This window comes from Lissotriton vulgaris, chromosome 2_1, assembly GCF_964263255.1.
Source record: "Lissotriton vulgaris chromosome 2_1, aLisVul1.2, whole genome shotgun sequence".
Taxonomy (NCBI): domain Eukaryota; kingdom Metazoa; phylum Chordata; class Amphibia; order Caudata; family Salamandridae; genus Lissotriton; species Lissotriton vulgaris.
The window spans coordinates 707,485,386-707,512,309 of NC_141687.1; the positions used below are offsets into that span (position 1 = coordinate 707,485,386).

Genomic DNA, 26,924 nt, shown 5'->3' on the forward strand with positions numbered 1-26,924 from the left:
TTAAAAGTCCAGGTTTACCCTGTGTTGTTTGGTCAACATGTTTCTGCCACAGAGGTAAAGGTATGTCGGGCGTTCGTCAGGACCAGTGAAAGTGTAGGTAGTTACTAATAAACCCCGGTGATATGGGCGCGCTAAGGCCCACCCTATCCTGGGGTGTCAGTGTTAAAAGAAAAAAATATATAAAACACTGTCTCAAGATTCCCAATGAATTAGAGTGGAACCGAGTTTATTCTGTACAAAAAGACATAGACAAACAGACACGACATAAAAAACAAGGATGATTAGATATATCAATGACTGTTGTCACAATATTGCTAACATGCTGTGGTGCTCAGGGATGTGCTAGTAGCCACTGTCGATTCGCAGGCGAACTGGGAAAAAGATATTGCAATTCTGTGCTCATACAGGATATTGTGTAGCATGACGTAGCCTAAATTGGCTAAGTGGTCCTCAAAAGGTAGGTAGCGAAAACCGGGTGGCAAAGACATGTCTGCTATGCCCAAATTATCATTACAGAGTAACCAGTGTCTATACTAGAGGTAGTGAGGCTATGTCGCCTCAATGCTATTGGGCAAAAAGGGAAAAATATAAGTAAAAACAGGCATCCTTACTAAGTATGCTAGACGTATTAAGCATCATGATTCTCGGGAGGGGGGTGGAAGCACTTTGGCACATCCCGCGAGTGGAAAAAATTTAAAGATAACATACCAAGGTTGGCTGCTACGTGAAAAGCGGAGCACAAGAGGCACTCGATTTGAACCAGCATCGTACTCACGCCCTCTGTGCTAGGCACCCACTCGGTACCTGCTTGATCCCTCAATTGCCGGACCCCGAGGATTCCTGTCTTTTTTCTCATAAGCTGGGTTTTGACGCTCCTTTGTTGTTTTCATTGACTACCTTGAGGGGGACAGGAGAGCCTTGTGTTCTCTTCCTCTCTTGTTGTTACAATTATATTTGTATACAAACACAATTGGCCTAGAGTTCAGTTATTGAGTGTGTGAATTCATTTGCTGACGGAGTGTGTAATCGAATGCTTAACACTGTCCTCTGATACTGCCTTACTGCTCGACCACTCTACCACAATGAGGGTAAGGTTCTATCTAACTTTAATCTCTGCCTACCTCTGGGGTCACCTGGACTCTAGTGCGGGGTCTCATACTCAGCTTTGAGACTCGTAGTTGGCAGGGTTTCCCCTGCCGATTAATACCCAGATTCCTTTTTCAGACGTTGTGGATGTGTATGAAATGAGAGTATGAATGTGTAAGGTTGTTGTGTTTGGTTGTGTGTTATCAGGGGCATATGTATTGTTATAAATTGTTTATTTCACATATAGTTATTGTCACTTTATTTTCTCTTTTCTGTATGAACCGTGAAATTATTTCCTGAAATTTGTATATTGTGATTACATGTTTTTCATGAATTCTAACTCAAATGAACATATATAAACTTGAAAGCAATGCTAAAAACAGAATAAAAAATGTCAATATATTTTTTGAATAAAATAAAAAGTCTGTTGTGTATCTGTCACCTTTATATAAATTATGTGATGTGTACTTGTATGTAAAATTGTGGCAGTTGAGGGAACTTCTCTCCGTGTTGTGCTTTATTCCTTCCCCTCTGTTCCCTGGCCGTACTTTAAATTTTGAGGGGGTCCCATCATTCCTGCCTTCTTGTCACCTGGACTCTATACACACTATATATCATTTTGGTGAAGTATATATAAAGCCAGTTTCCTACATGGGTGAGCAGTAAGGCTTTATCAGAGGGTAGTGTTAAGCATATATTGTAAACACTCTGGCACAAAATGATGTCACACACTCAAAGACTGAACTCAGACCAATTTAGTTTGTATACAATTATTATTTAGTTCTTTTATTTCTAGAACCAAGCCAGACCTGGTGCAGGTAAGTGAAATAATATTTGCAGGTATATTTCAGTTAAAAGAACCGTGCAGAGGGTACATGTGACATCAGTGAGTTCTGGAGGGGTCAACCAACGGTGTTACTCACACTCTGGAGCGCTGGGGGACCTAGCTGTAAGGAGTCAGAATCAGGACATATGCGGCGGGTGCAGTGGTGGTTCCGGCCTTAGGTTTCTTTGTCCTCAGCAGGCCTGGTCTTCAGAGTTTCTTTTGAAAGTAGTCAGTTCTCCCAGGGTTCTGGAGGTCACTGGCTGCAGGACAAGTTGACTTTTGGCACAGGATCTTTGGAAACTGTAGAAGGGCCGGTAGGGCTGGGACCAAGTAAGTTCTTCTCTGCAGTCTCCTCTGCTGGGCGTCGTCTTTCAACGTTATGTTATGTTAATTTAGTCTTTTATAGCGCACGGCTACTCCATAGAGTGTCCCGGCGCTTTTATTGAAAGCCTGTAGCAGAATAACAACACAGTAAAATAAAACGGACCCAGCAGAAAGAAAGAAGAGCGAACTAAAGGGCAAAAAGCCAAGTTTTAAGACCCTTCCTAGAAGTCAGCAAATTAGAGGTGCTGCGTAATGTCAAAGGCAGAGTATTCCAAATCTGTGGCGCCAACAGCTTAAAAGAGCGACCTCCAATGCGGGCCCTTTTTACTCGGGGGACCACATCAAGGAACAATGATTCAGACCTCAGAGATCGGGCCGGATGGTAAAAGGCAAGCCTCCTTTGGAGATATTTTGCTCCCGAGGCGTGGAGAGCCTTGTGGGCCAAGGTCAAGGCCTTAAATGTGTGTATACTTGTAAAGCGCACTGCCGCCCCATCTCGGGGCATCCTGGCGCTGTATACCGCTGTGGAACCCTTCCTGGCTTTCCCTGTGAGATGCCCCCTCCTGGGCACCCCCGAGGTGAAGCCAGGCATCCCAGCGCTGTTGGGGCCGTTGTGGAGATTAAGAAAGCTATTGCCCAGAGTTGCAGAGTGGGACCCATGATTAGAGTAGGCACCGAGGCGAGAATTATCGAGTCCGCGGACATTGAACCCAAGACCCTGCCGCGTCGGGAATTGAACCCTGGTCCCGGGCCTGACCTCTGCTTCAGGGTCTGCCGCTTCTAACCAGTGAGCCACACTTCTCCACACTTAAAAACTATCCGCTTCCGGATAGGCAGCCAGTGGAGTGACTGCAAAAGGCCAGAGGCTCTGGCTCGCCTATACAGGCCAAAAATGGCCCGCGCGGCCGAGTTCTGGACCACCTGCAACCGTTGCAGGAGATATTCCGGCAGGCCAAGATATAGGACGTTGGAGTAGTCCAGTCTTGAACCAATTAAGGCCTGCACCGTCGTCTTCCTATGATCTTCTGAGAGCAAAGGAAGGAACTTACGGAGCATCCCGAGGAGGCCAAAACATGTTCCCGTAAGACCAAGGATCTGAGATCTTAACGTCAGACCATTATCAATCTTGATCCCCAAATTCTTTGCTAGCTGGGACGAGCGCGCTGGAGGAAACATTAACAGGCCACCATTCCTGCCAGTTTGGGTCAGATGGACAGCCGAAGAAGAGTACCTCAGATTTGTCTGAGTTGCACTTGAGTTAAGTTGGAACCATTTAAAAACAGCCCCAAGGCACTCACGGATACGCTCTCCATCAAAATCTTCTCCTTTCCTGCACGTAAAGAGGAGCTGGGTATCGTCGGCATAGGATACGATCTGGGCCCCAAAAGACTCCGCCAATGCCGCCAGAGGGGTCATAAAGATGTTGAAAAGAGTCGGGCTCAACACAGAGCCCTGCGGGACTCCGACTCCCAAAGGCGGCATCACGGCAGAGCTGGGTGAGGCCCAGACCGTTTGTCGACGGCCAGCCAAGAATGATCTAAACCAGCTGAGCACCGTCCCCCTCAGACCGATCTCTTGAAGTCTGGTGAGGAGACCCCCATGGGGCGTCCTTCTTAGGTTGCGGGAATCTGTCTTCTTGGTTCAGAGCTGCCCCCTAAATACTGTATTTAGGAGGTGTTTTAGGGGTCTCGAAGTAAGTAGCCAATGGGCTACTGACCTTAGGGTGCCTACACCCTTGGTGTGCTCACTCCACGTGGGTGAGTGGGCACAATCCCTAATCCTGATTGGAGCGTGCCTGCCATCTGCAAGATGGCAGGCACTGAAGAGTGGGCTTCACCCCGCCTCCACCACCTGAGGTGTGGGGCTGACAGAGGTGGGAACACCTTCTGGGCTGCTCTAATTTTTCCTACCTATCTTCCTGTCGAAAAGGAGGGGAGACATGAGGGGGTCCTGCTCCTGATAGCAGGAGACGCTGGGGGTCGCGTTACAACAAAGGTGGCGAGGTCTTTGAAGCTCCCCTGCCACAGATAGCTCTTCCTGACCTAGGGGAGGTGTGAACACCTCTCCCCAGAAAAGAATGTGTTTCTAAGCTCAGGGAGCAATAGCTCCCACCCAAGGGGTCCAAAACATGTCTTGTGGTGGCAGACTGGTGTTTACCAGTCAGGGAACCCACCAGAGACTGGTCAATTTTCAGGTGGCATCTCTAGGATTCCTTCTGAGTGCATTGTATAATAAATCCCGCACTGGAATCAGTGTGGTTTATTATGCTGAGAAGTTGGATACCAAACTTCCCAGACTTCAGTAAAGCCATTATGGTGCTGTTGAGTTCATAATGACAAACTCCCAGGCCATATACTCTTTATAGCTTTCCTGCACATACAATGTCTAAGAATGGACTTAGACACTGTAGCGGTACAGGGCTCATGCACCTGTACCCCCACATATTCACCCAGGTAGAGGGGTGGCTAAGTTATGCCAAAGGCAGTGGACTGTAGGCATGGCATTCAGGGATGTGTGCCATGTCGACTTCACTTATCTCTGCACCAAAACAAGCAACCTGCAATGGCAGTGTGTGTGTGTGTGCGTGTGCGTGTGCGTGTGTGTGTGTGTTAAGGTACAGGAACTCTCAGGGTGGCACAATGTGTGCTGCAGCCCTTAGAGGAGCTAATTGGGGGTGCAAAGGTACAGTTCTGGGTAAGAACACAGGCCCTGGGAACATGATTAGCAGGGACCCAGGGCACACCAAGTCAAAGTGCATCAGAGATCTGGCAAAAAGTGTGTGTGTGTGTGTGTGTGGGGGGGGGGGGGGGGGGTTACTGCAACAGAAACCGAGCTTCGTACTTTGGACTTTAGCCCTCTACTCAAAGGAAACCCCCTGAAACCTATCGCAAATACCTATATGCAACATATGCCTTTTCTCCCGTAGGGAAGCAGTGCTGCGTAAAGAAGCATTTAGGTAAACTGTTTACTTATCTGTGAAAATTCACATTTAAAAAAGTACTTACTTCATAATGAAGTTCTAGGCATAACAATTTAAACAAAAATATGAATTATTTTTCTAAATTACTCTCAGATTTTTTTGGGAGTGTGCATCTTTCTACATGGTGAAAATCATAATGGGCTTCTTCCCTGATTAAGCCTGCTTTGTACACCTTGGCATGACAAAATATAAATTCAAACATTTTCTAAGTGGTCCAGGAAGCTATGACCCGAGAGAAATGAAAATATGCCCTACGGCAGCGTTTCCCAAACTGTGGTCTGCGGACCCCCAGGGGTCCGTGAGACATTCCCAGGGGGTCCGCCTGTCGTCTTAGTGAAAAATGAAAACACCCATGCGTCCTCACAGCACACAAGAGCTGTGAATGTTGGCGCATGGGTGGCAAGACCACAACAATACAATCGGGAGGAATGGGCAGTGGGCAGTCAGGGGGGCGGGCCGCAGGGGGCACAGCAGCTGGGGAAACAAGTGGAACAGAAGGCAAAAGGGGCACAAAAACAAGGAAAAAACGAGTGGCACAGAAGGCAGAAGGGCACAAAAAAAATGAGTGGAACAGAGGGCAGAAGGGCACAAAAAATGAGGGAAAAACAAGTGGAACAGAGGCTAGAAAGGCACAAAAATTGAGTGGAGCAGAGGGCAGAAGGGCTAAAAAAAACAAGGGAAAAACAAGTGGAAGAGAGGGCAGAAGGGCACAAAAAATGAGTGAAACAGAGGGCAGAAGGGCACAAAAAACAAGGGAAAAACAAGTGGCACAGAGGGCAGAAAGGCACAAAAATGAGGGAAAAACGAGTGGCACAGAGGGCAGAAAGGCACAAAAAACGAGTGGAACAGAGGGCAGAAAGGCACAATGAACGAGGGGAACAGAGGGCAGGAAGGCACAAAAACAACGGAAAAACAAGTGGAACAGAGGGCAGAAAGGAACATAAAACGAGTGGAACAGAGGGCAGAAGGGCACAAAAACGAGGGAAAAAAGTGGAACAGAGGGCAGAAAGGCACAAAAAACGAGGGATAAACAAGCGGCACAGAGGGCAGAAAGGCACAAAAAACGAGTGGCACAGGGGGCAGAAGGGCACAAAAAAACGAGGGAAAACGAGTGCACAGAGGGCACAACGGCACAAAAAACGAGGGAAAAGCGAGTGGAACAGAGGGCAGAAGGGCACAAAATTGAGTGGAACAGAGGGCAGAAAGGCAAAAAAAACAAGGGGAACACGGCAGAAAAAGGCACAAAAAACGAGGGAAAACGAGTGGCACAGAGGGCAGAAAGGCACAAAAAACGAGGGAAAAACAAGTGGCACAGAGGGCAAAAAGGCACAAAAAAAGAGTGGTACAGAGAACAGAAAGGCACAAAAAACAAGTGGAACAGGGTAGAAAGGCACAAAAAACGAGTGGAACAGAGGGCAGAAAGGCACAAAAAACGAGGGAAAACGGGTGGAACAGGGGGCAGAAAAGGACAAAAAACGAGGGGAACAGAGGGCAGAAAGGCATAAAAAACGAGGGAAAAACAAGTGGAACAGAGGGCAGAAAGGCTAAAAAAACAAGGGAAAAACGAGTGGCACAGAGGGCAGAAAGGCACAAAAACCGAGTGGAATAGAGGGCAGAAAGGCACAAAAAACGAGGGAAAAACAAGTGGAACAGAGGGTAGAAAGGCACAAAAAACTAGGGAAAAACTAGTGGAACAGAGGGCAGAAAGGCACAAAAAACGAGGGGAACAGGGCAGAAAGGCACAAAAAACGAGGGAAAAATGAGTGGAACAGAAGGCAAAAGGGGCACACAATACGAATGAAAAACGAGTGGCACAGAGGGCAGACGGGCACAAAAAACGAGACAGGTAAGAACAGAAGGCAGAACGGGCAGAGAGGCACGGGGCAGCGAGGGGTACAGAAGGAAAACCCGCTAGCAGACACACGGGGCAGCGAGGGGTACAGAAGGAAAGACCGGGCAGAGAGAGCACGGGGACAGCGAGGGGAACAGAGGGAAGAAAAAGGGGCACGGACCACGTACATGCAGCGGGGGGAAGACAGACAACAGCAGTCACAGACACAACAATGAAAATACAGGCAATACAATAAAAGCAATAAAGCACTGAAAGGCACATGTGTATAGGTTACCGTTACTTGGCAGGCAGGTAAAAATAGATGCAGCCAGGATCAGCAGTAGGATTTTCGTGCTGCTGTCTGATTGCTCACTTTCCACAAGCCCTTGGGTGAATTATGTGTGCTGTCAAGCTTTCATATACAGACAGTTCTTATTCTGTGTAGCCTTTGCAGTTTGTTGTTGGCAAGGGACGGGGCAGTGGGCATCCTAACAGGAGAGGGTCATGTCAGGTGCCACGCGGCCTCTCTGAAATATGCCTTAACTGCAGTGCTCACCCCTTGGTGGTAAAATGTTGTTCTGCTGTCTGTGACTAAAGATGTCTAACAGGAGTTTATGGTAATTGGCATAGCATTGTTCCATGATCTCGCTGAAACAATATGCCTCCTGTGCAGATACCTTCCTGCCATCTCTTGCACTTCCATGATGAACTCCTAATATAGACCTTGAATTTGCGCTGTACACTGCACTCATCGCTTTGTGCACTATCTTGTTAGAATTTTCACAATATTCGTTGCTCCTTGGGGCATGTCTTTATTATAAAATGCTTCATAATTGTATAACATTTTAGACCTTCTTAAACTGTGAATAGGTAAAAATGCTAATAATTCACAATCATTCAACCTGTTGCGGTAGGAAGGGTCACCACTCCAAGGCTCTGGAATGAGAATGTAGAGGTGCTGCTATGGCTGAGAGCAGGAAACTTCTACCACTAAATAAAACACTGCTGTATGCATACATGTCTATGCCAATAGACCCAATTCAGGCTGTCTCCCTCTTGAAATTGCTTCTGCTTCAAAAGGAGTTTTTAAAAAGAAATTTAAATTGTACAAATTGCTTGGGGATCCCTGGCTTCCAGTAGTGATTCAGTGGGGGTCCTCAGGCGTCAAAAGTTTGGGAACCACTGTTCTACGTGATCTCCTTGGGTCTTGAGATCAGTCCACTAGCTTCACACCAACACTGACGTCACCAGCGAAGCTTTTGTCTCTCAACTCAATGTACTGCAAGATACTTTAGCAACAAAATACAACTCTATCCCTACACTGCCATTATCCATCCAAAACCAATTCAAGATTGCCTGAAAATGTTGCATTTGAAAAAAGGGTGACTTCTCTGTAGTCCAAGTTCCTCGACTGTGCAGTATACCTTGCTAAGATCTGTCATCTGCACACTGTACACATTATAGCAAACAACTCACCTGTGCAACTTCTTTGCAAAATACATTGCTGCTAGCTCTGCCCCTAAATAAGTACTCTAACATCATGAAGCAAATTTTATTAAAGCAGGGTAGGTGAAGCTGATTTCTTAAAAATAAAGGCAATCAGTTTAAGAATTTGAACTGCACAAGTTTACTCGAAAGAGATTAGTTTTCAGAATAAGAAGCTGTGTTTCAAATCCCCCAGAGACACTCTTGGTTTGCTTTACCCATTAACTTTGAAGGCATGCCCAAAACCTAAGAAATATGAGGAATAACATCAAGTGATTAAAGACTGTAGCGGGTTCATCACAAGCAGTAAATATGAAGAAGTATTTTGGGGAATGAAAATGAAAGGAAATTCTTGGTAATGCAAGAGTGAATTCTTGGTAACCTTGTATATATAAGTTAACCACAGAGTTCCAGATGCCAGTTTCTCTGGCATTTTTATGCCAAGTCACTTTGGTGAGGTTCCCAGCCTTGTATACCAAAATATAAAAGGTTTATACATTTATTTATGTAGATACATTAAGAGAATAGGTAAGATCTGATTACATCCGCCACTTGCATAGTAGAATTCTGGTAGGGAATATAAAACTTAAAAGGAACCAAAGACCCTTGGACAACAAAGGGTGTCTGCATACCAACACACTGGGGCAACTACTCTAACCATACCTTTATTTACTTAGTTTTTTTCTATACTGTATTCAGTGCATTAGAGTTCAATTCAATGGAAGGCCTAACAGGGTAATGTAATATGTAGAAGACAGAAATTATAACAACATGGAACACATTACAAAGTTCCCAATTTATATAGAAGGGGCACAGGTCTTCACAAAACACAATATGGAGAAACCAGCCAATTTTAGGTCTTGCATGCCAGACAGCACACGCCTTCTAGTTGAAATGAAATGAAATGAAATTAAAAAGGCATTTGTAAAGCACATGGTTACCCAAGGGCATCCCTGCGTAATCCGTGGCGCCCTTAAACTAAAAGCAGGTCAAGGAAAGAGGAAAGTTTTAAGATATTTTCTGAAAATCAGATAATTGGGTCGAGCCGTATGTGGTCAGGCAGGTGATTCCAGAGCTTGGCCCGATGTATGAAAACAGACGGCCTCCAGTTCGTGCTCTCCTAATCTTCGGGACTAAGATTAGGCCTTTTTTGTCAGATCTAAGTGCCCTGCTTGGTAGGTAGGGTTGAATCATAGAATGAATCAACACTGAGCCCTTGCCAGTGAATGCTTTATGTGGCATGCACAGTGACTTAAATGTAATTCTTTCTTGGAATGGTAGCCAGTGCAGAGTGGCAAGGGCAGGTTTCCCTGAGAGGCGTCTAGGGATATTCAGTAGGAGGCGAGCTGCACAAATTCTGCACAGTTTGCCATCTTTTTGTTGAAACCGGAGGGCTCCTAAATAGAGGGCATTGGCATAGACAAGCTGCGATAAAATTAAAGCTCGGACTAGTAGCTGTTTAGCCACAAAAGGGAGCATGAGAAGGATCCCTCCGATCATTCTTAGAAGACCATAGCAACTAGATGCAACTTTTTGCGCTTGTTGCTTAAAATGGAGGTTACCGTCGAGCCAGACCCCCAGGCTCTTGATCTGTTATTTCAGAACAGGCGGTGTGCCCAGATAACTGGGCCAAAAGAAGCCTATGATTGATGGAGCAGAGTGGCCCAGGAGCACAAGTTCAGTCTTCACTCCATTAAGTTTTAATCCATCCATCTGGATACCTTCTCGAGACATGAGACCAGGCCCACAGTTGTCATGCTGATTAAGGGAGACAACTAGCTAGGTGTGATCGGCATACGTGTCCATCTGTATCTCATCTGAACATACGATTCCTGCCAGGGAGCTCATATAGGTATTGAACATTGTTGGACTAAGAGAGGATCCTCCATCAATGCTTGTGCTTTTGGGGGTGTAATGTCTGTTAATGGGGTGGTTTGAGGGTCTGTGGCCTGCGGAAACAATTTATAAATGTATAAAATGTTGGCAGAAAAAATTCTGCCATCTCATTGTACCGGTGTTGAGGGTTATCAGAGATAGTGGGGGGACTGGGGTGTGTGAAAAGAGACTTGGCAATTTTTAAAATTTCGCGGGGGAGTTTGCAGCCGAAGTAATTTTTTCTTGGTAATAAAAAGCTTGGGCAGCTTTTATTTCAGTTTTGTAAAGTTTTAACGTCATTTTGTAAATAATTTTACTGTTAGCAGAGAAATCCTTCCTCCAATTTCTTTTCTGTTTTTGCATGTTTGTTTTAATACCCGAAGTTCAGAAGTATACCAGGCGTTTCTTTTGCTGCAACTTTTTTTGGGTCACTTTCCTTGGGAGAACCGTATTAAGTGAAAATTCGAGCCAATTATTGTAATTATCGTTTGCAATAATGGGGCTTGAGAGGGGGATTGGAGTGGTGGTCTTTAAAAGTGTCCCCCAAGATTCCAATGGAAGTTTGGACTGGATTCAAACTAGTTGCTTGGTCCTGCACCTGGTAAAATGGATTCCTGCAGTTGGAAAAGCCTATTGCAGGCTTACTGCAAACTTACAATGGGCTTTTCAAATTATGACCAATAGTGTTTGCTCTTCTACTTCAGTAAACAAGGCATCGCTTTTGTATCCTTCAACTATTCAGAAAGAGTTGCTCCACACTTTTAAACTCCAAAATCTAAATTGACAGTAAATTGCTGAAAGACATACACAACAGTTTGCACTTTTGCTATCGTAAATAGCTGAAGAAAAAGCATCAAACATTCCCAATGGCATTAAAACAAATGGAAGCCTTTTCAAAGGGAGAACCTCACTAACGTTCAGGGTAAACTTCCAGCTGGTTAACTTTGCTCACTACGCCATCCACAGAAACGAGCCTGAAACATTTTGAAATCTTTTTTATTATATAAAAAATCATGCAATTGTTGCCGCTATTTTATGTACCCTCAACAAGAAAGCTATTATGATAACAAAATTGTCCATCAATCTGGTCACCATTTTGTAATTTGAAGATAGCATTTCTGAAGTAGCCATAAACAAGTGTAATGTAAAACTATCATCTTTTTGTCATCGTAATCATGCACCTCACCTGGGCACCCCGGGTTTGTGCGCAGTGCTTTCTTGTAGTAAGCCAAGGCCCCACGGTAGTCCTTTTTGTTAAAGGATATGCATGCTTTACCTGAAATATGATAAACATTAAACACAAACTTTAGGGTCTCTTTTTGAGTAGCTCCTCCACCAAACCCATACTTTTGAGAGTGGTTATAGCATCATAAAATCCAATGTATCCAGACAAACAAAGTTTCATGCACATTTGGCGAGGTCAATTCTGCAAATGTATATGACAATAAACCAGCAGGGATGTGGAATTCCTATAGCCCGATGCCAAGGACATATTGTTTGGGTTCTAATGTGTATTTTGTCCTTGGGACAAGTAGGCCCAACCCTCTGCGGACAAGTAGGCCAACCCCCTGCAGCACAAACCGTTCGACTGCCAGTTTGCAGTATCACATTAAGGATCAGGGAAGGGTACTGCCTGTAGTTAAGTTAATATTTGTGTGCATGTGTTAATGCTGTTCAAACTTGCATTTATGGTTCATTAATTGAAAGCCTTTATTATTAGGGTGAGCGCTCTAAGTAAATGTACTTTCTGACTGCACTACTGCCAGTGGATCTAGTATGAAAATGTGTACACACGGTTTCAAAGTTTAGCAACATGAGGCTATGCATGATGCTCACAGAACGCTCTCGGATTAGATGCAAATATTTGCAGAAGCTTGAAAGCAAGATTAATGTTTCTTTGCTTTCAATATAAAATGCTCCTAAAAAATGAAAGTAGGGAAGAAAACATTTTGCTGAACTTCTGTAAAATTTCAAGTACCATTTCTTTGCAGCATAATTTAGTAAAACGTGTTGATGTATGCTAGTATTTCCCAAAAATATTCATATTGGAAAATGTGTGCAACTAGTTTCAATAAGATTATGGGAAACAAAAATAAACAAGCCTTGGCAAAGCCAGTAGGTCTGACATTGGTGGTCAGCTTTTTATTTTTGGCAATGCGTGACTTGTTTGGCATGGCTTTTGTAAAACCTTATTGATGTGAGAGCTGCGGGGTCCTCACCATTATACCAAACATTGGCAAACGCAAAAAAAAATGTGGGTCTCAAAAAAGAACTCACTGCCACATTAGTTACTGGCACTGAACAAAACTACTTTGTGTACCGATATTCTCCTTGTGAAAGAGCAGAATGCTGTAACTCACAGTGAAGCCAGGTGATTCTGAGAGAGAGAGAATTTTAATAAACACAAAAGGTCCTGGTTAACGCCGGACCAAATTAGGGGCCCAATTATTAAAGAAAGTCTCAAAAGTGCACCTTTGGTATATGGCTTTCGTGAATTCACAAGAATTTACATTAGTAGGGCAAGAAATTGTACTTCTACAAAATATTTGTGAACTGCTTTTTAGCATGAGCAAATGTGCATATGTAGAGTTGCTCATGTGAAAACCTGGATGTTTGAAAGTTAATTTTCCCTCCAATTACTTTTTTCTCCAACTCTGAGTTAATTTCTACCATTTTTCAGTATGGGAAAGATTATAGAAGAACTGTTGAAAACCCTTAAAACATGATAGTTAGTAGGTTTGCACAGACTCAAAAAGGCATTCCTACCCTGGAACTACTGCTTACCACCATAAGTCCCAGTATTAATTAATTAATTATGTAGAACTGCCAAAACGTGGCAACATAAAATGATTACTAGTATTCAAACACTACTATGGTATATGCCCTGGCATAATCAGAGAGGCTATATAAGAGCTCTTATATAATGAGATTGCTGCCATGTGTGGCAGCACTACATGGCACCAAAGGGACAAGTGGATTTTGTTACAGGACAAGTAGATTTATGAAGCAACCTGCCCCATGGACAAGTAGATATTTTAATAAATTCCACACCCCTGCACCAGAAATGTGTACATTGTTTTATGCATGACTTTAGTACTATTGGTAAGTCCATTTTTTCAGACAACATGTGTGTGTCATCACTGAGCTTGTCTGAACCAAATGCTATCGAAAGCCCAAAGCAACTATTCTTTCATGGGACTAAAGTATTCTGGCCCAGTGGATAACAGTAAACCTGGACATTAGGTTTTTGAAAATGAACATCAGACATGAAATCATGAAGTGTTATGAGACCCTGGATTATGGCCCTTTGTGCATGTTATTCACTAGTTGCTACGAAAATATCTCTTCAAAAAGACCTTTAATTTAGAAGGCACATTAATATTCAGTTATCTTAATGGGGTCAGCAGCATTAAAGTTTACCTTACAATAGGATGCTTTTCATTAAATAATCTAAATTTGGGAAAGGTAGAAATGTTCTGCTCAAATGTGGAGGTAAAATTCTTCCTATCCCTACTGCAGCATTGTAATTAAGTGCAGGCAAAGTAAATTATATGAATCTGACAAATTGGTTTTCTTACAATGTTTCATAAAAGAGGGGGCATTCATTTTTAATATTGCTATGTTAGTGAAGCACTGACCACTTCATCCTCTGTTGATATTAGGCAAGGAGAGTTTTTCAAGATCAAGTTGTAGAACACTACAGGTTGTACAGCAAGGCTCCAGAGTATCCAGGCGGCAGCAGCGAAGCTTGCACTGACAAGGGCACGTTGTACATCTACAACCCAGGCATTGGCAGAGCTGCACTGGCTCCCGGTGACGCAAAGGATCCTGTTCAAACCCCTCTGTATAGTGTTCAAGGCACTTCATGGACTGGGGCCTAAATTGCTCCAGGGCAGGTTTAAATGGTATGAACCTGCACGTAACCTCCGCTCTTCGACTCTTCGCTCTTCGACTGCTACTCTGGTTAGGATTCCTAGGACAAAGAGAGTAACCCGGGGGGGGGGGGGGGGGGGGGGGGGGGGGCATCTTTGGAACCGTCTTCCTCTGGAAATGAGTAAAATACAGGACCTGATGATGTTCTGTAGGAAAGTTAAAACATGGCTTTTTCCTAAAGTATGATTCGCTGGCTCAGCTCTGTAACTTCACCCATCAGTTTTTTCCCAGGGCCTTAGCGCCAGGATGCCCGCAGAGTTACAGTGAGCTCTATAAATGTTAAAAATAAATAACTACCTAAATACATACACTCCCAATCAAAGTAAATCAAACAGCTGTGTGCAGCCGAGGCAGACAAAGATCTTCCACCACAGCAAGGCTTTGTCACTCTAAACAAGACCTATGCTGATTCCATGATCTCGGAGGAGTTTAATGGACGATTGTGAGGAATTCTTATCCTCTTCAATAAAACAATTCCTGGGTTACTTATGGGGCCCCGGGGTCTATGAGATGTGTAAACGGACGGTAGTGGAAGACATAAGTGTGGCTAAATGTGATCTGCCTCATTGTGGAGGTTTTGCAAGAGGGAAATGGGATGTATGAGGCCATACTACACTTCCTTCACATCATCAGCTTAGAAGACCAGCAACACACTAGCCCTTTGGAGCAAGGCAAGTATAGGAAGAGCTTCAGAAGGAGTCATAAAAATATAGCTGCAACCACCTGTGGTTACATGGCTGTTTTTTCATCAAAGACAGCAGTCAGCTCATGAAGCCAGAAAGACGATAAAGTTAACATATCCAATATATCACAAAGGAAGGGGCCCCCTGAGTAGGATATGAGGCAGATCAGCAGGGGAAATAATCAGACTAAGCGAAGAAAAAGATAGATCTGCCCCGTTTTCAATCAATAATAGGCTCTTCAAGAGTCCAGTTTTTTTCAATAGTCACCCATTTAGCGCTCACCAATGTATCAGTGCCACATTAGATTCAGACAAGAACACATTCAAATTTATAAAAAAATATATCATTTTTATTTTTATTTACTTCATGTTTTAGAGTGCATATAGACATATTCATTTATTCAAACATTTCAATATAACAAGATAAAAAACACCCCATCAACAACCAGCCTTCCTGCATTCAAACTCAAACACATTCATTAATCACTAACAAACATTCTCATACATAATTCATTCATTCAACTCAGACAGGAATTAAGGAATAATGCTCTGAGAACATCCTGAACATGTCCTCTCAGCCATAGGCCGGAGATCGGTGATTAAAGGTTCAGGGCAAGTTGTTTCAACGCCGACGCGCGTTTCGGTGCCAGGCCCGTAGACTGGCCGCACCTTCGTCAGGGCAAAAGAAAGGGAAGGAGAGGGGGTAGTAGGTAACAGTATCACAAATGCTTCTGATATCCAGGCACTCTTGTATTCAGGCCCGAATTCACTTAAGCAGTCCACCCAAGGGGGAATGATGGCAGGTCACCACCTTTAAATAACAAACAGGGTTTCGGAACCTTCCTGGAACCCTAGGCACAGAAGAGTCCTAATATGCGAATAAAGCAGCGTGGTAGTAGGTTCGGGGCCGGAGACTGAATCGGCTTAATCGCGTTACAAATTAGCGCGTAGCAGCTTTGTTTCACAGAGTTTAGGGTTCAGGCGAGTATCAGCTCTCAGCACGCCCCCGCAGTCAAAATAAAGGGTCTCGTCTTGCGGTGCTTTCAGCAATAAGTACCGTCGGGATACGGACGATCCTTGTAGAGATTCCCCTTGACTCCGCATCCGGCAGCCTGAACCCTAAACTCTGTGAAACAAAGCTGCTACGCGCTAATTTGTAACGCGATTAAGCCGATTCAGTCTCCGGCCCCGAACCTACTACCACGCTGCTTTATTCGCATATTAGGACTCTTCTGTGCCTAGGGTTCCAGGAAGGTTCCGAAACCCTGTTTGTTATTTAAAGGTGGTGACCTGCCATCATTCCCCCTTGGGTGGACTGCTTAAGTGAATTCGGGCCTGAATACAAGAGTGCCTGGATATCAGAAGCATTTGTGATACTGTTACCTACTACCCCCTCTCCTTCCCTTTCTTTTGCCCTGACGAAGGTGCGGCCAGTCTACGGGCCTGGCACCGAAACGCGCGTCGGCGTTGAAACAACTTGCCCTGAACCTTTAATCACCGATCTCCGGCCTATGGCTGAGAGGACATGTTCAGGATGTTCTCAGAGCATTATTCCTTAATTCCTGTCTGAGTTGAATGAATGAATTATGTATGAGAATGTTTGTTAGTGATTAATGAATGTGTTTGAGTTTGAATGCAGGAAGGCTGGTTGTTGATGGGGTGTTTTTTATCTTGTTATATTGAAATGTTTGAATAAATGAATATGTCTATATGCACTCTAAAACATGAAGTAAATAAAAATAAAAATGATATATTTTTTTATAAATTTGAATGTGTTCTTGTCTGAATCTAATGTGGCACTGATACATTGGTGAGCGCTAAATGGGTGACTATTGAAAAAAACTGGACTCTTGAAGAGCCTATTATTGATTGAAAACGGGGCAGATCTATCTTTTTCTTCGCTTAGTCTGATAAAGTTAACATATACATGCCCTAGAAAGGTGTAGCAGATGTTCTCCTAAAGGATCTCTGACTTTGCAGTGTTTAAGTTTCAGCCTATACTCACTCATTCAAAAGAACAGATTTTCTACCAGTCAAATATCATAGGTGTAGCCATATACCAACACACCATAGGATGCAGTCAAAGTAACGTAGAGAGCTGTCAACGCCCATAAAACTCTAGTTAGGTAAAAAGAGTAATGCAGGGACCTCTGAAAATCACCCCTCTAAAACACCCACCTCTGTCGGGGAGAGGGGCGTCGGCGGCGTGGAGGTTTGGGGAGGGAGGGGAGGACCACCAAAATGACCAACAAGGGCAAAACCCAGGTGCTCCATGAATAAATGGTCACGGTCTCCTAAAAATTACTCCCCGACAGGGGCCACCTTCCCGTACCCCAATAAATAAAGTTCAAAATATTCCCCAAAAAGGACAGGGATTTCTAAGACCAAATAATAATGTATGTTGTTTTAAAAGCTAAACTAACACCCACAGCTCTTATACAGCAGGTCTTGAGCCCTATGTGCACCATCTTTATTGACGCCCGCCATCTCTCTTCAGCAGCAACCTCCGGAGTCCCAACAAGGCCCAAGGGTTCAAGTCAACAAAGACAAAAAGACTATAATTTACAGGCCATTCTTTGACAACAGACTCTTTAGGCGGAACCATGCAAAGATGCCAGAAACCTGCAGACAGCCCCACCAGACACCAACCCAAAACGAACAATGTTTCAAAAGCTACTTAGTATTGCACCTTTGTATATCATTTGCTTAGCATGAGTGTGCCCGCATCCATAACATCGAGAAATTAGCCTAGTCACATGGAGGATATATCAACATTTCTACAGCTCTTGCATAGGCATCTCTACCACCTCATTTACCCGGAACCAAACGCTTGTATACCACATGACCTACATAGCGCACACTTGAACAACTGATTGGTACCAACATATAACCGTAGTGGGTGCCCAGACATTGGCTAAGTTATGCTATGTCTGCTCGTTGATACCCCATACCGCGGGCGCAGACAGACTTTTCCTATCACAAGAAATAGCCCCCGAAAAAGCAAAATGTCTCATCCACCTTTACCTATGTAGGATTAGGGCCAAGATACAACCCAGTAGAGTACAACACCATAGAGTAGTGGTTAACACCCGGTAGGAAACCAACCCCACAGCATTGCACCTTTTCACTTAGCCTAGCGGCATTCAAATCGAGCTAGGCAGGATGTGCAGGAGGAGCAGCATAGGGGAGGACACTGTTTGACTCTGAGATTTCCCAGAGAAAAGGTTCTTGGAGGTAGCAAACCCAGTGCACAAACCAATCCGCTCCCGCCTCTGCCTGTGGTCCCAGGAAGCCCATTAGCGTATCTGGGACAGTATTCTGTAATAAAAAGTGGACCACAGACATCAAGTTCAAGTGCAAGGCCATTCACCTTGATAATGCAAGGGGAAATGAGTCTAGAAAGGAAGGGTTGAATGCCAGCATAAATACCCCATGTCAGAAAATCAGGGACACTGTATTTGTGGTTCAGAGGGAAAGGAACAATCCCACTAGGCACCAATGAAAATGGTGGAGAAATATTTTATGTAACAGATCTGCAATGTGGCACCTACGTGTTGAATGATACCTATATGGGCAATGCATACACCCAGCTCCTCCCCGGATGGTGGGGCCTCTGCACACTAGCAACCATACACACCCCTAACCTGGTCATCCCTGGAGAAGATCTATCAGAGTTATTCCAACATCTGCTACAGAAGAAACAACTATATTGCATCAGGCTCGGAAAAACAGAACTGCTGATTACTTTGGCCGGGCTCAGTAGAAGGACATTCCAGAAGAATTTAGAATGTTCTGACACTCAAGTAAACGCAGGAGAGTCCATACCCTTCTTCACATTGCAAACACTGGTTACAAATAAACAGGTGGGAGATGTTAAAAATGATCAACAATACTAAGTTCGGACTAAACGCTATCAAGGAAGAACTAAGAGCCATCCGCCTTATGGTGATGCAACATCTGTATGTGTTGGACGTGATGACCGCAATGGAGGGTGGGGTGCGTCCTGGTGTACTTTTATCCCTGGAAACAACATGGACAACAGCACATTGGCACTTGCCATCCAAGCAATGCATCGTGGATGAGCTGAGATGGAGGTGCTCCTGAGCGGGACTGATTTTCCAATTTATTTTCCTGGCTCCTCCAATGTGTGACCAGAATGTGCCTGTCACTACTCCCGATTTTCATTTGTGTGTTTTCCTGCAACTGGGCATTCCCTGCTGCAAAAAAGCAGTCCTCAAGTTGGGTAGAATGCAAGTAACTAGGGAATTCGTAATAGACACAACAGATACACATCAAAATTTTAAGAATGTGACTGTCATTAAGTATGGGGTTAATGATGTAGTTGAAAATTCAACAAGGGGGTGGGAATGTAAAAAAAAAACAGACTGTCAATGTACACCAGAATATATGTAAATATAAACAAGAACTTGCGTCTGCGTTGTTGAATTTACCTGATGCGACATCCTCCTCAACCCAGAGTTAGAATTAAGTGGTTAGGCAGGCCCTGAGAACTAGGCCTAAAGTAACTGATTGACAGATCACAGGTGTGGTGACATGTAACCCTTAGACAGAATGAACTAACAGGAAAATCCAGATAGACCCCACAGATAGGCAGCTAAACACAATGGTCTCTGGACACTAGCCCCAATAAAACAAGTTTGGCCAGAGGGGAGCGCATACTCAAAAACACCATAAAGTCAGATGCCAGACTAAGTTATGAACACACAGCCAGAATAAGTTATGAACAAACAGCCAATCAACCCGATAGTCTCAGTCGGAGTCCGTGAGAGTGAAGAGGTGTCCAGACAAGAAGCAAAGCGGTTCCCGTTTTCGCACATTTCCCGCATTCCCAAATTCTTCTTAAGAGCAAACGCTTACGGTGTGCCCACACTATCGCAACCAATCTCCCAAGTAACCGCCGCTGAAAAGCTTTCCTGAAATTACTTGCCAGAGCACCCTCAGTCACCATTCTCGTCATTCTTAGGATAACATCCCATTAGCAGGATTTCGCCCCTGAGGAAGGGTACCTTCGGGTCCCGAAATGCATTGGGCTTCGATTTTCAAGATTATCAATTTACTTCATTCAATGAATTATTCATGATCTATGTATTTGAAATGCTCAGAGATATGTAAATAGAATATATGTTGTAGAAAATACTCTACTTATGTGTAAACACAGATTTATTGTTCTTCAGAACGTATAGACAAACATTAATATACATGAGTACAATGTATTAATGTATACATGTTGCACCAAAGTTCTATGAATTAAACAATAGAACTAGAAACCACACATTATTTATTGAGTCTCCGATTAATCTGAACAGTTGTTTTTCCTAAATTGTTGGAAAAGGAATATTCCATTAGGAACAGTGCGCACTACAAGTAGGTTTCCTCCTACTTAGTCGTTCATTTAATCCCTTGTGCTAGCCAACACACCCCAGTAGTGCCGCACCCTTAGATTAGGATTAGTTTATAGGTGCTCTTATGATTACACCCTGAGTGCTCCTCTTATATTCATGTTCAAACAGCCAATCAACACATGTGAAATGTCTAGATATCACACTGGGACAAGTCCTATAGAAAAGGTAAGTAAAATCAGTTTTGTACATTTGTAGTTTCAGATTTTCATACGATTCCACTCCACACTTAAAAACTATTTTTAAGGGAAAACAGTCAATGTATTCATACGGAGAGAAATTAAGTTATCAGTTAACAGATAAGTACTCAGTCTTTTGGGTTGAGGTTCTGGGGATAGAACAAGGGTTCCCCAAGGGTCGAGGATGCATTCTCAAAGCACCCTTGGAGGCACTAGGTGTGGCCGGGTGCTGAGGCCCATTGTTATCCAAATAGGGGGCCGCCGGTGGGTGGCTGCTCACAGGCAGGCCACAGGGTTGTGGGAGCAAAGCTCCTGGTGTTTGGCTCCGGGCAAAGGGGACCCAAAGTACACCTGCAGCGGCACAGGGGCCGCTGGGTGTAGGGTGCTGTTTTGGCGTTTGGTGCCCTGTTGATTTTAATGGGGATTCTCCAGTTTCAACGAAGACTGCAGGCTCGGGGACAAAGATCTTCTGGAGGTGACCACTGGTTGGAGAGGTAAGTTGAGGTGCCCGGCGATGCCGAGACACCATCGGTTTGGGCCACCCAAGGCCGTGGGACTTCGGTGCAAGGGTGTCTTTAGGCATCAGGTTCTCTTACCAGCTCCGGTCGGCGGGATCCTTCAAGAAGAGACTTGAGGTGTCCTGGATAGGGTCGAGGCAGGTCAGAGATCACCAGATCTCAGGTCAGGATCGAAGTGGATACCACTTCGTGGTATTGGGCCACTCGAACTTGGGCCTTGGGCATCGGGTGCAGACTCGCCGATTTGGGTGGAGCAAGAGTCTGTGGGTGAACAAATCCGGTGTTCACAAGAGACAGTTTTTGGGGTGGAATGCAGGGCAGGCCGTTCGGGTTTTTGAGGCGGCAGGACACATCGGAACTTCGCTTCTGCAGGCTTAGCACGGCTTATTTGGGCCTTCTTCTCCTTAGTCAGTTCTTGTCTGAGGAGGCAAGGTTCAGGGTTGCACCTAAATACTAGATTTAAGGGCGTTACAGGTAGGTAAAGGTTGGGACCAATGCCTCCCTTCCTGGGGGTGGGTACACCCCCTATTATGCCACCCTCCAGTGGGAGGGGGGCATATGCCTCACTCTGGTAGGCTGGGTCCCCCCCATCTACAAGATGGCAGGTACTGAGAGTTGTGCTTTACCTCGCCTCCCCACCTGAGAGGTGGAGTTGGCAAAGGTGGGCACACCTCCCTTCTTCACTTGGTTTTCCCATCGATTCTCCCACCCAAAGTGGGGGTCAGAACTGGTGGAGGACGGTTGCTGGAAGCAGCAAAGGGCCTGGGGAAGCTCACAAAGGCAGCAAGCCTTTGAAGCTTCCCCTTCGTGGACCATGCCCGTCCTGGGGGAGGAGGCTTGGCACCTCGTCCCAGGATGTGTATGGTTTCAGACTCCCGAGAGCAGCAGGCTCTTGACCCAGGGGTCCAGAAACATGTCTGGTGGTGGCATCTGGTGAGCAGCAACTCAGCCTGGACACTAGTGTTAGGTTTTTTTTCAGGGGGCCTCACCAAGATGCCCTGTGTGTGCATTTTTAAATAAATCCCACACTGGCATCAGTGTGGTTTTAATGTGCTGAGAAGTTTGATACCAAACTTCCCAGTTTTCAGTAAAGCCATTATGAATATGAATAGGGCCTCTAAGGGTCTCACAATAAGTGCTGCAGCCATTGGAGGCCTTCCCTGGCCACAGTGCCCTTGGTACCGGTGGTAACATTTTCAAGGGACTGAACTGTGGCCGAAGTGTGCCAATTGAGTTTTGTTTTCAAGGCAGTTTTAGGGAGAGAACATAGGCCCTGGGTACCTGTTTGGCAGGAACCCTGGACACACTCAGTCAAAGCACATCAGCAGTTCTGCAAAAAGTGGAGGCAACCATGCAAAAAGAGGGCACTTTCTTACAATGGCCCTGTGATTAGGCCAAACTTCTGTTGCCAAAGGAATGCATAAATCGTTTCATGATGTTTCATGTAAAGTAAAATATGACGGCCAAAACCAATGTGCTTTAAGACAGTCTTTAGACCCCAACTCTGTTGCCTGATCTTACAGCTGCTGCGTTTAATCAAACAACTGTTCCTGTTTTGCCAACCACCTCCTGCTTTTTCAAAAGTAAATTCACATTCAAGAAACATTGCTGTTGCTCTGTAGGTTTATTTGATAGTCAGTGTGCAATTTCTTCCCTTCAGGGCACTTTAAGAAAACCGGATGGACATACATTAATTGTTTTTCAGTAGCGCAGAAGCCATCACTCCTGATCTTTGCATAGCACTTTTTACGTCATAAAGCAACAATAAACAACTGTTTTGGTAGAGATTTTTTTTTAAATGAACACCAAGGTAAACGCACACTAAAAATTGACACTTGTTCTTAAAAGTGCATGTAGGTGCACACAAAGGCACACATCATCAGCCGTATATACATTGGATTTCTTAAAGATCTGGAGATTAAATTGTTGACTGTGGAACCAGTATACTTGCTTTTTAATCCCAACTCACTCACTCACTTGACTACATTGTATAATCTTGGTCAAAACCGGTAAACGACATGAATGTGAATCCTATCTGAATAGTAAGGAAGATGTGGAATAAAGATAATGGCTCCTCTCGCTTCTGGCATATCTGGATGTTTAGTGTGACAAACAACAACAACACACAATTCCACACCAGACAATTCACCAACACACAATTCAAAGCCAACCAACATAATTACACTCCACAAAATACCACTCAACGCAACACGATTCAACTCCACATGACACTTTACTCAATACCACATAAATACACCCCACATAAAAGCACTCTATGCCACATAGCAACAATGCACCTAAATACAATACACAATGTGACTATTACAATCAGCATAAATGGCAAACAGCTCCAGGCATTTTATTAAACTCCTTACATTTGCATTGAACACAACATAATTAGACAACAAACCACATACATCCAATCAAGACAACCAAATTACAAATCATGCCACAAAAGTCAACAGCACACCACATAATTTAAGTCCACCACATACCACTCCACAACACAAAATTCCAATCCACATAATTACACTCCATGACACAAAATCCCACTCCATCTAATTCCAGTAGAATCAATACCACATAATTTTCACAGAATTGCACTGCACACCATGCCACACAAATCCACTCCACATCACACTGCTCCAACCCACACAATTCAAATTCAACCCATATAATTCAACTCCACATCGTATACATCCAAATCCATAACACATGGGTAAAATACATTTTCATTTACAGCGCCAATAGCTCTAACTCTCGTAAAAGAAAAACCTATTGGCTTTGCCAATGCTTATTTTGGGGAGGATGGGTGTAGTCTGCTCTTATTTGGTGGTATGTCCGCCCCTTTGTGATGTCAGGCGTGCGCCCCCGGAAGCGCTGTGCATGGTCACCATCTTCAGAATCTTTAGCCATTACATCCTCACTCCAGCAGGAGACATTTTGTAGTTATCGGCTTACTGGAGTCCTTGCAGGTATCTTTGTATAGTTCCCATTTGCTTATTTTGCTGTAGCTCATTTCTCGGAGAGGTGGGTGGCTCGAAAGTGAATCCAGAAAACTCTTTAAGCTGCAAAACTACTCCTACCGTTAATCACTTCGATTTGCAGCGTGAATCTTTTCTGGATGGACTGCCCACTGCTATGCTGTCCACATTTCACCATGTAATTTCTTCCTGTACTTTTTGCGTTAAGACCACCAGATCTTCCCAACTCCCCGTTGCTTGGGACCATTGATTTTGGACCCATTCCCAAATTAGTCTCATGTGCAGTCTTGTATATGGAATCAGTAGGATGCAGGAGGTCACTATGCCCATTATTTTCTCCAATGCAGCTTGTGGTAACAACAAGACTGCTCTGTTAGTGCCTGGATCCTCAAGGGTGAGGAAGGCCATCCCCTTCACTGTGTTTGATTTTTGCCCGGAGAAAATTATTTTCCCTCTCTGGATGAGGTGATTGTGAGAAGTTGGCCTGATATGCAGTGCCCACTATTCTAGTGATCACTATGCATCAGTCCAAACGACCCTTATGGTGATTGGTTGTAAGTCAACCTTAGACCAGCTATCCTAGTAGCGTGGATACGAGCAGTCTTCGGGCTAAACTCTAGAGGGCGCGTTAAGCCAGCTGTTATACCATCACATACCCCTTGAACACCAAGTGAAAGGACACCACACAAGTGTTATGAAAATAAACAGTGTATTTATTAGAATCACAACAGCCCTGTACTCTTTGAGGACAGGGTACTAAGCACACAACAAAACTCTTAAGAAAAAACTTAAAGTGCACAATCTACACAAATGCCAGAGGGCACGGAAAGTTTAGTGGTCTCAGGCGAACCCGATAAGGCAAGTCGGAAGCGATAGGGACTCGGGACCCTTAAATAAGGAGGCTATGCGGGCACAGAAATGCCGAAGTTACCTAGCCCAGGGGCTGCGGCTGCACAAGTCTTTACAGACGTCGGGAGTCCTCGCTGACGAACCAGGAGCCGGAAGGAAGGAGTTGCTGGCCGGCGACCAGTGGAGATAGTTCGTAGAGATCCAAGCCTGGATCAGAGATGGATGACACCTGAAAGCAGAGGGGACCAAGTTCGTAACTACTAGCCAGTAGTCAGAGGGTACCAGGAGGGCACCTGATGATCGTCACCTCGACTAGGTGAGTGGGCGACGCTAGGCTCTGCAGTCTCACGGACCAGGAGGCGTTGTCGGCGACCAGGATGGAGGTGCGAGCTGTCCCACGAAGGTTGATGCTGTCGGCGTCGCTGGGCCCAGGATTGGGGCAACAAGCCTTGGCAAATTCAGGGCCACGTGGTGGACCTAAAATGGCGTCTTGAGTGGACCAGGAGGGTCCGGGGTGCTCCTCTTCAGAGGAGAGCAAAGGCCAGTCTGGAGCAACCAGACCAGCAGCGTTGGTTGTCGGGCGTCGTCGAGAAGGCCACAAGCCAGCGGCTAGTAACCAGACAACGTGATGAGCAGCAAAGAGCAGAAGGGCCCCACGCAGATCGTGGAGATGCAGGGAGGCTGAACTTCGGTGCTGGAGCTGCTCAGGGTTGGGGCTTCTCGGACCCCAGAGCACTCACCAGAGGATCCCTCGGCGGTCGTGCTGGTTAAGAAATCGTGCAGGTTTTGAAGATGGCCAGTCCCTCGCGGTCTCGTCGCACCCACGGATCTCAGCTGAGCCGACGATGTGGGTAGAGCTCAGAGGTGCCAGGGAAGCCGGTTCTCGTCGAGCTGGGCAGTCGGATTCCTGAGGAAGGACATGCAGCAAACCGCAGAGTTCTTAGATGGTGCCTGCGGATGCAGGGTGACTACTCCTTAGCCACAAGGGAGAAATCTTGAGAAGAGTCGAGAGTTCCTTTCGTAGAAAGTATTCTTGATTCAAAGATGATCTAATTTGGAAGGGTCCCCGCTCCTGCCTTTATGCTAAAGAAAGGGGTGGGTACGCGACTAGGTCCTGCCCTAGGGGTGGGACCAGGAAGGGGGGTGGTTACACCCCTCTCCCATGCCGGACTTTCCCCAGGTCAGGGGCGCCCCTGGAACTGGTTCTAGCCGGCAGATGCGTAGTGAGCACCGGGGTGCCACTCCGCAGTCACCTTCCTGTAAAGCCCTGCCTACCCAGGATCCACAAAACCCTGTCTGGGATGGTGCGAGCACCGCCCCGGACAGGAAACCCTTTGTCCAAGCTCTCCTCGCTGGAAGGACTCCCAGCAGCAGGAGGTCAGACTCGTGTCTGTGGTGGCAGCATCCATTTTGTGGAGCTGAGGCTTTAGTTAACTTTAACCGGGGTTCACAGTTACATACATGTCGTGTCCCTCTAGAAGGGTGGAATGCTAACCCCGTCGCCAGCATTGGTGAGGGGTCAGGATCCCGATTCGTATGACACCTTACTCGACATGTCTTGATAACGCGATACCGGAGTTAGCGATAAATGGTACGCGTTATCATGGAACAGCCATTGGGTCTTGGTTCCGCCAGCTGCAACCGGGCTCGGCTCATGCCAGAGCCCAATTCACACGTTTCCACGCACTCTGCCTTCAGGATTGTCAAGGCCTGCCATAGGAGTGACTCATAGGAATTCGGGTGTCCATTTGAGGGTTAGATATAGGTATACTATATCTAAAGCAAAGGGCGAGTACGCCACCTTGCCCCAGCTGTCGTGCAGCCAGTTGTGTCAGATTTAGATGGCCATCCAGGGGTGGCATAATACATGCTTCAGCCCCTGGCAGGCCCTGGGTACACCTATGCCCTGAGTTACAGGGTCTGATAAGGGGGCCCAGTACCAATTGGAAATG

The 26,924-nt window shown here is 45.2% G+C and overlaps 1 protein-coding gene across 1 annotated transcript in view; it reads right to left on the reverse strand.

The window, feature by feature from the left end:
• CTR9 (CTR9 component of Paf1/RNA polymerase II complex) overlaps positions 1-26,924 on the reverse strand; it is a 222,667-nt gene that overhangs the window by 164,147 nt on the left and 31,596 nt on the right. Inside the window, exon 5 of the mRNA XM_086955952.1 lies at positions 11,594-11,683. Coding sequence (XP_086812078.1) covers positions 11,594-11,683 — 90 coding nt within the window. The remainder of the gene's footprint in view (positions 1-11,593; positions 11,684-26,924) is intronic.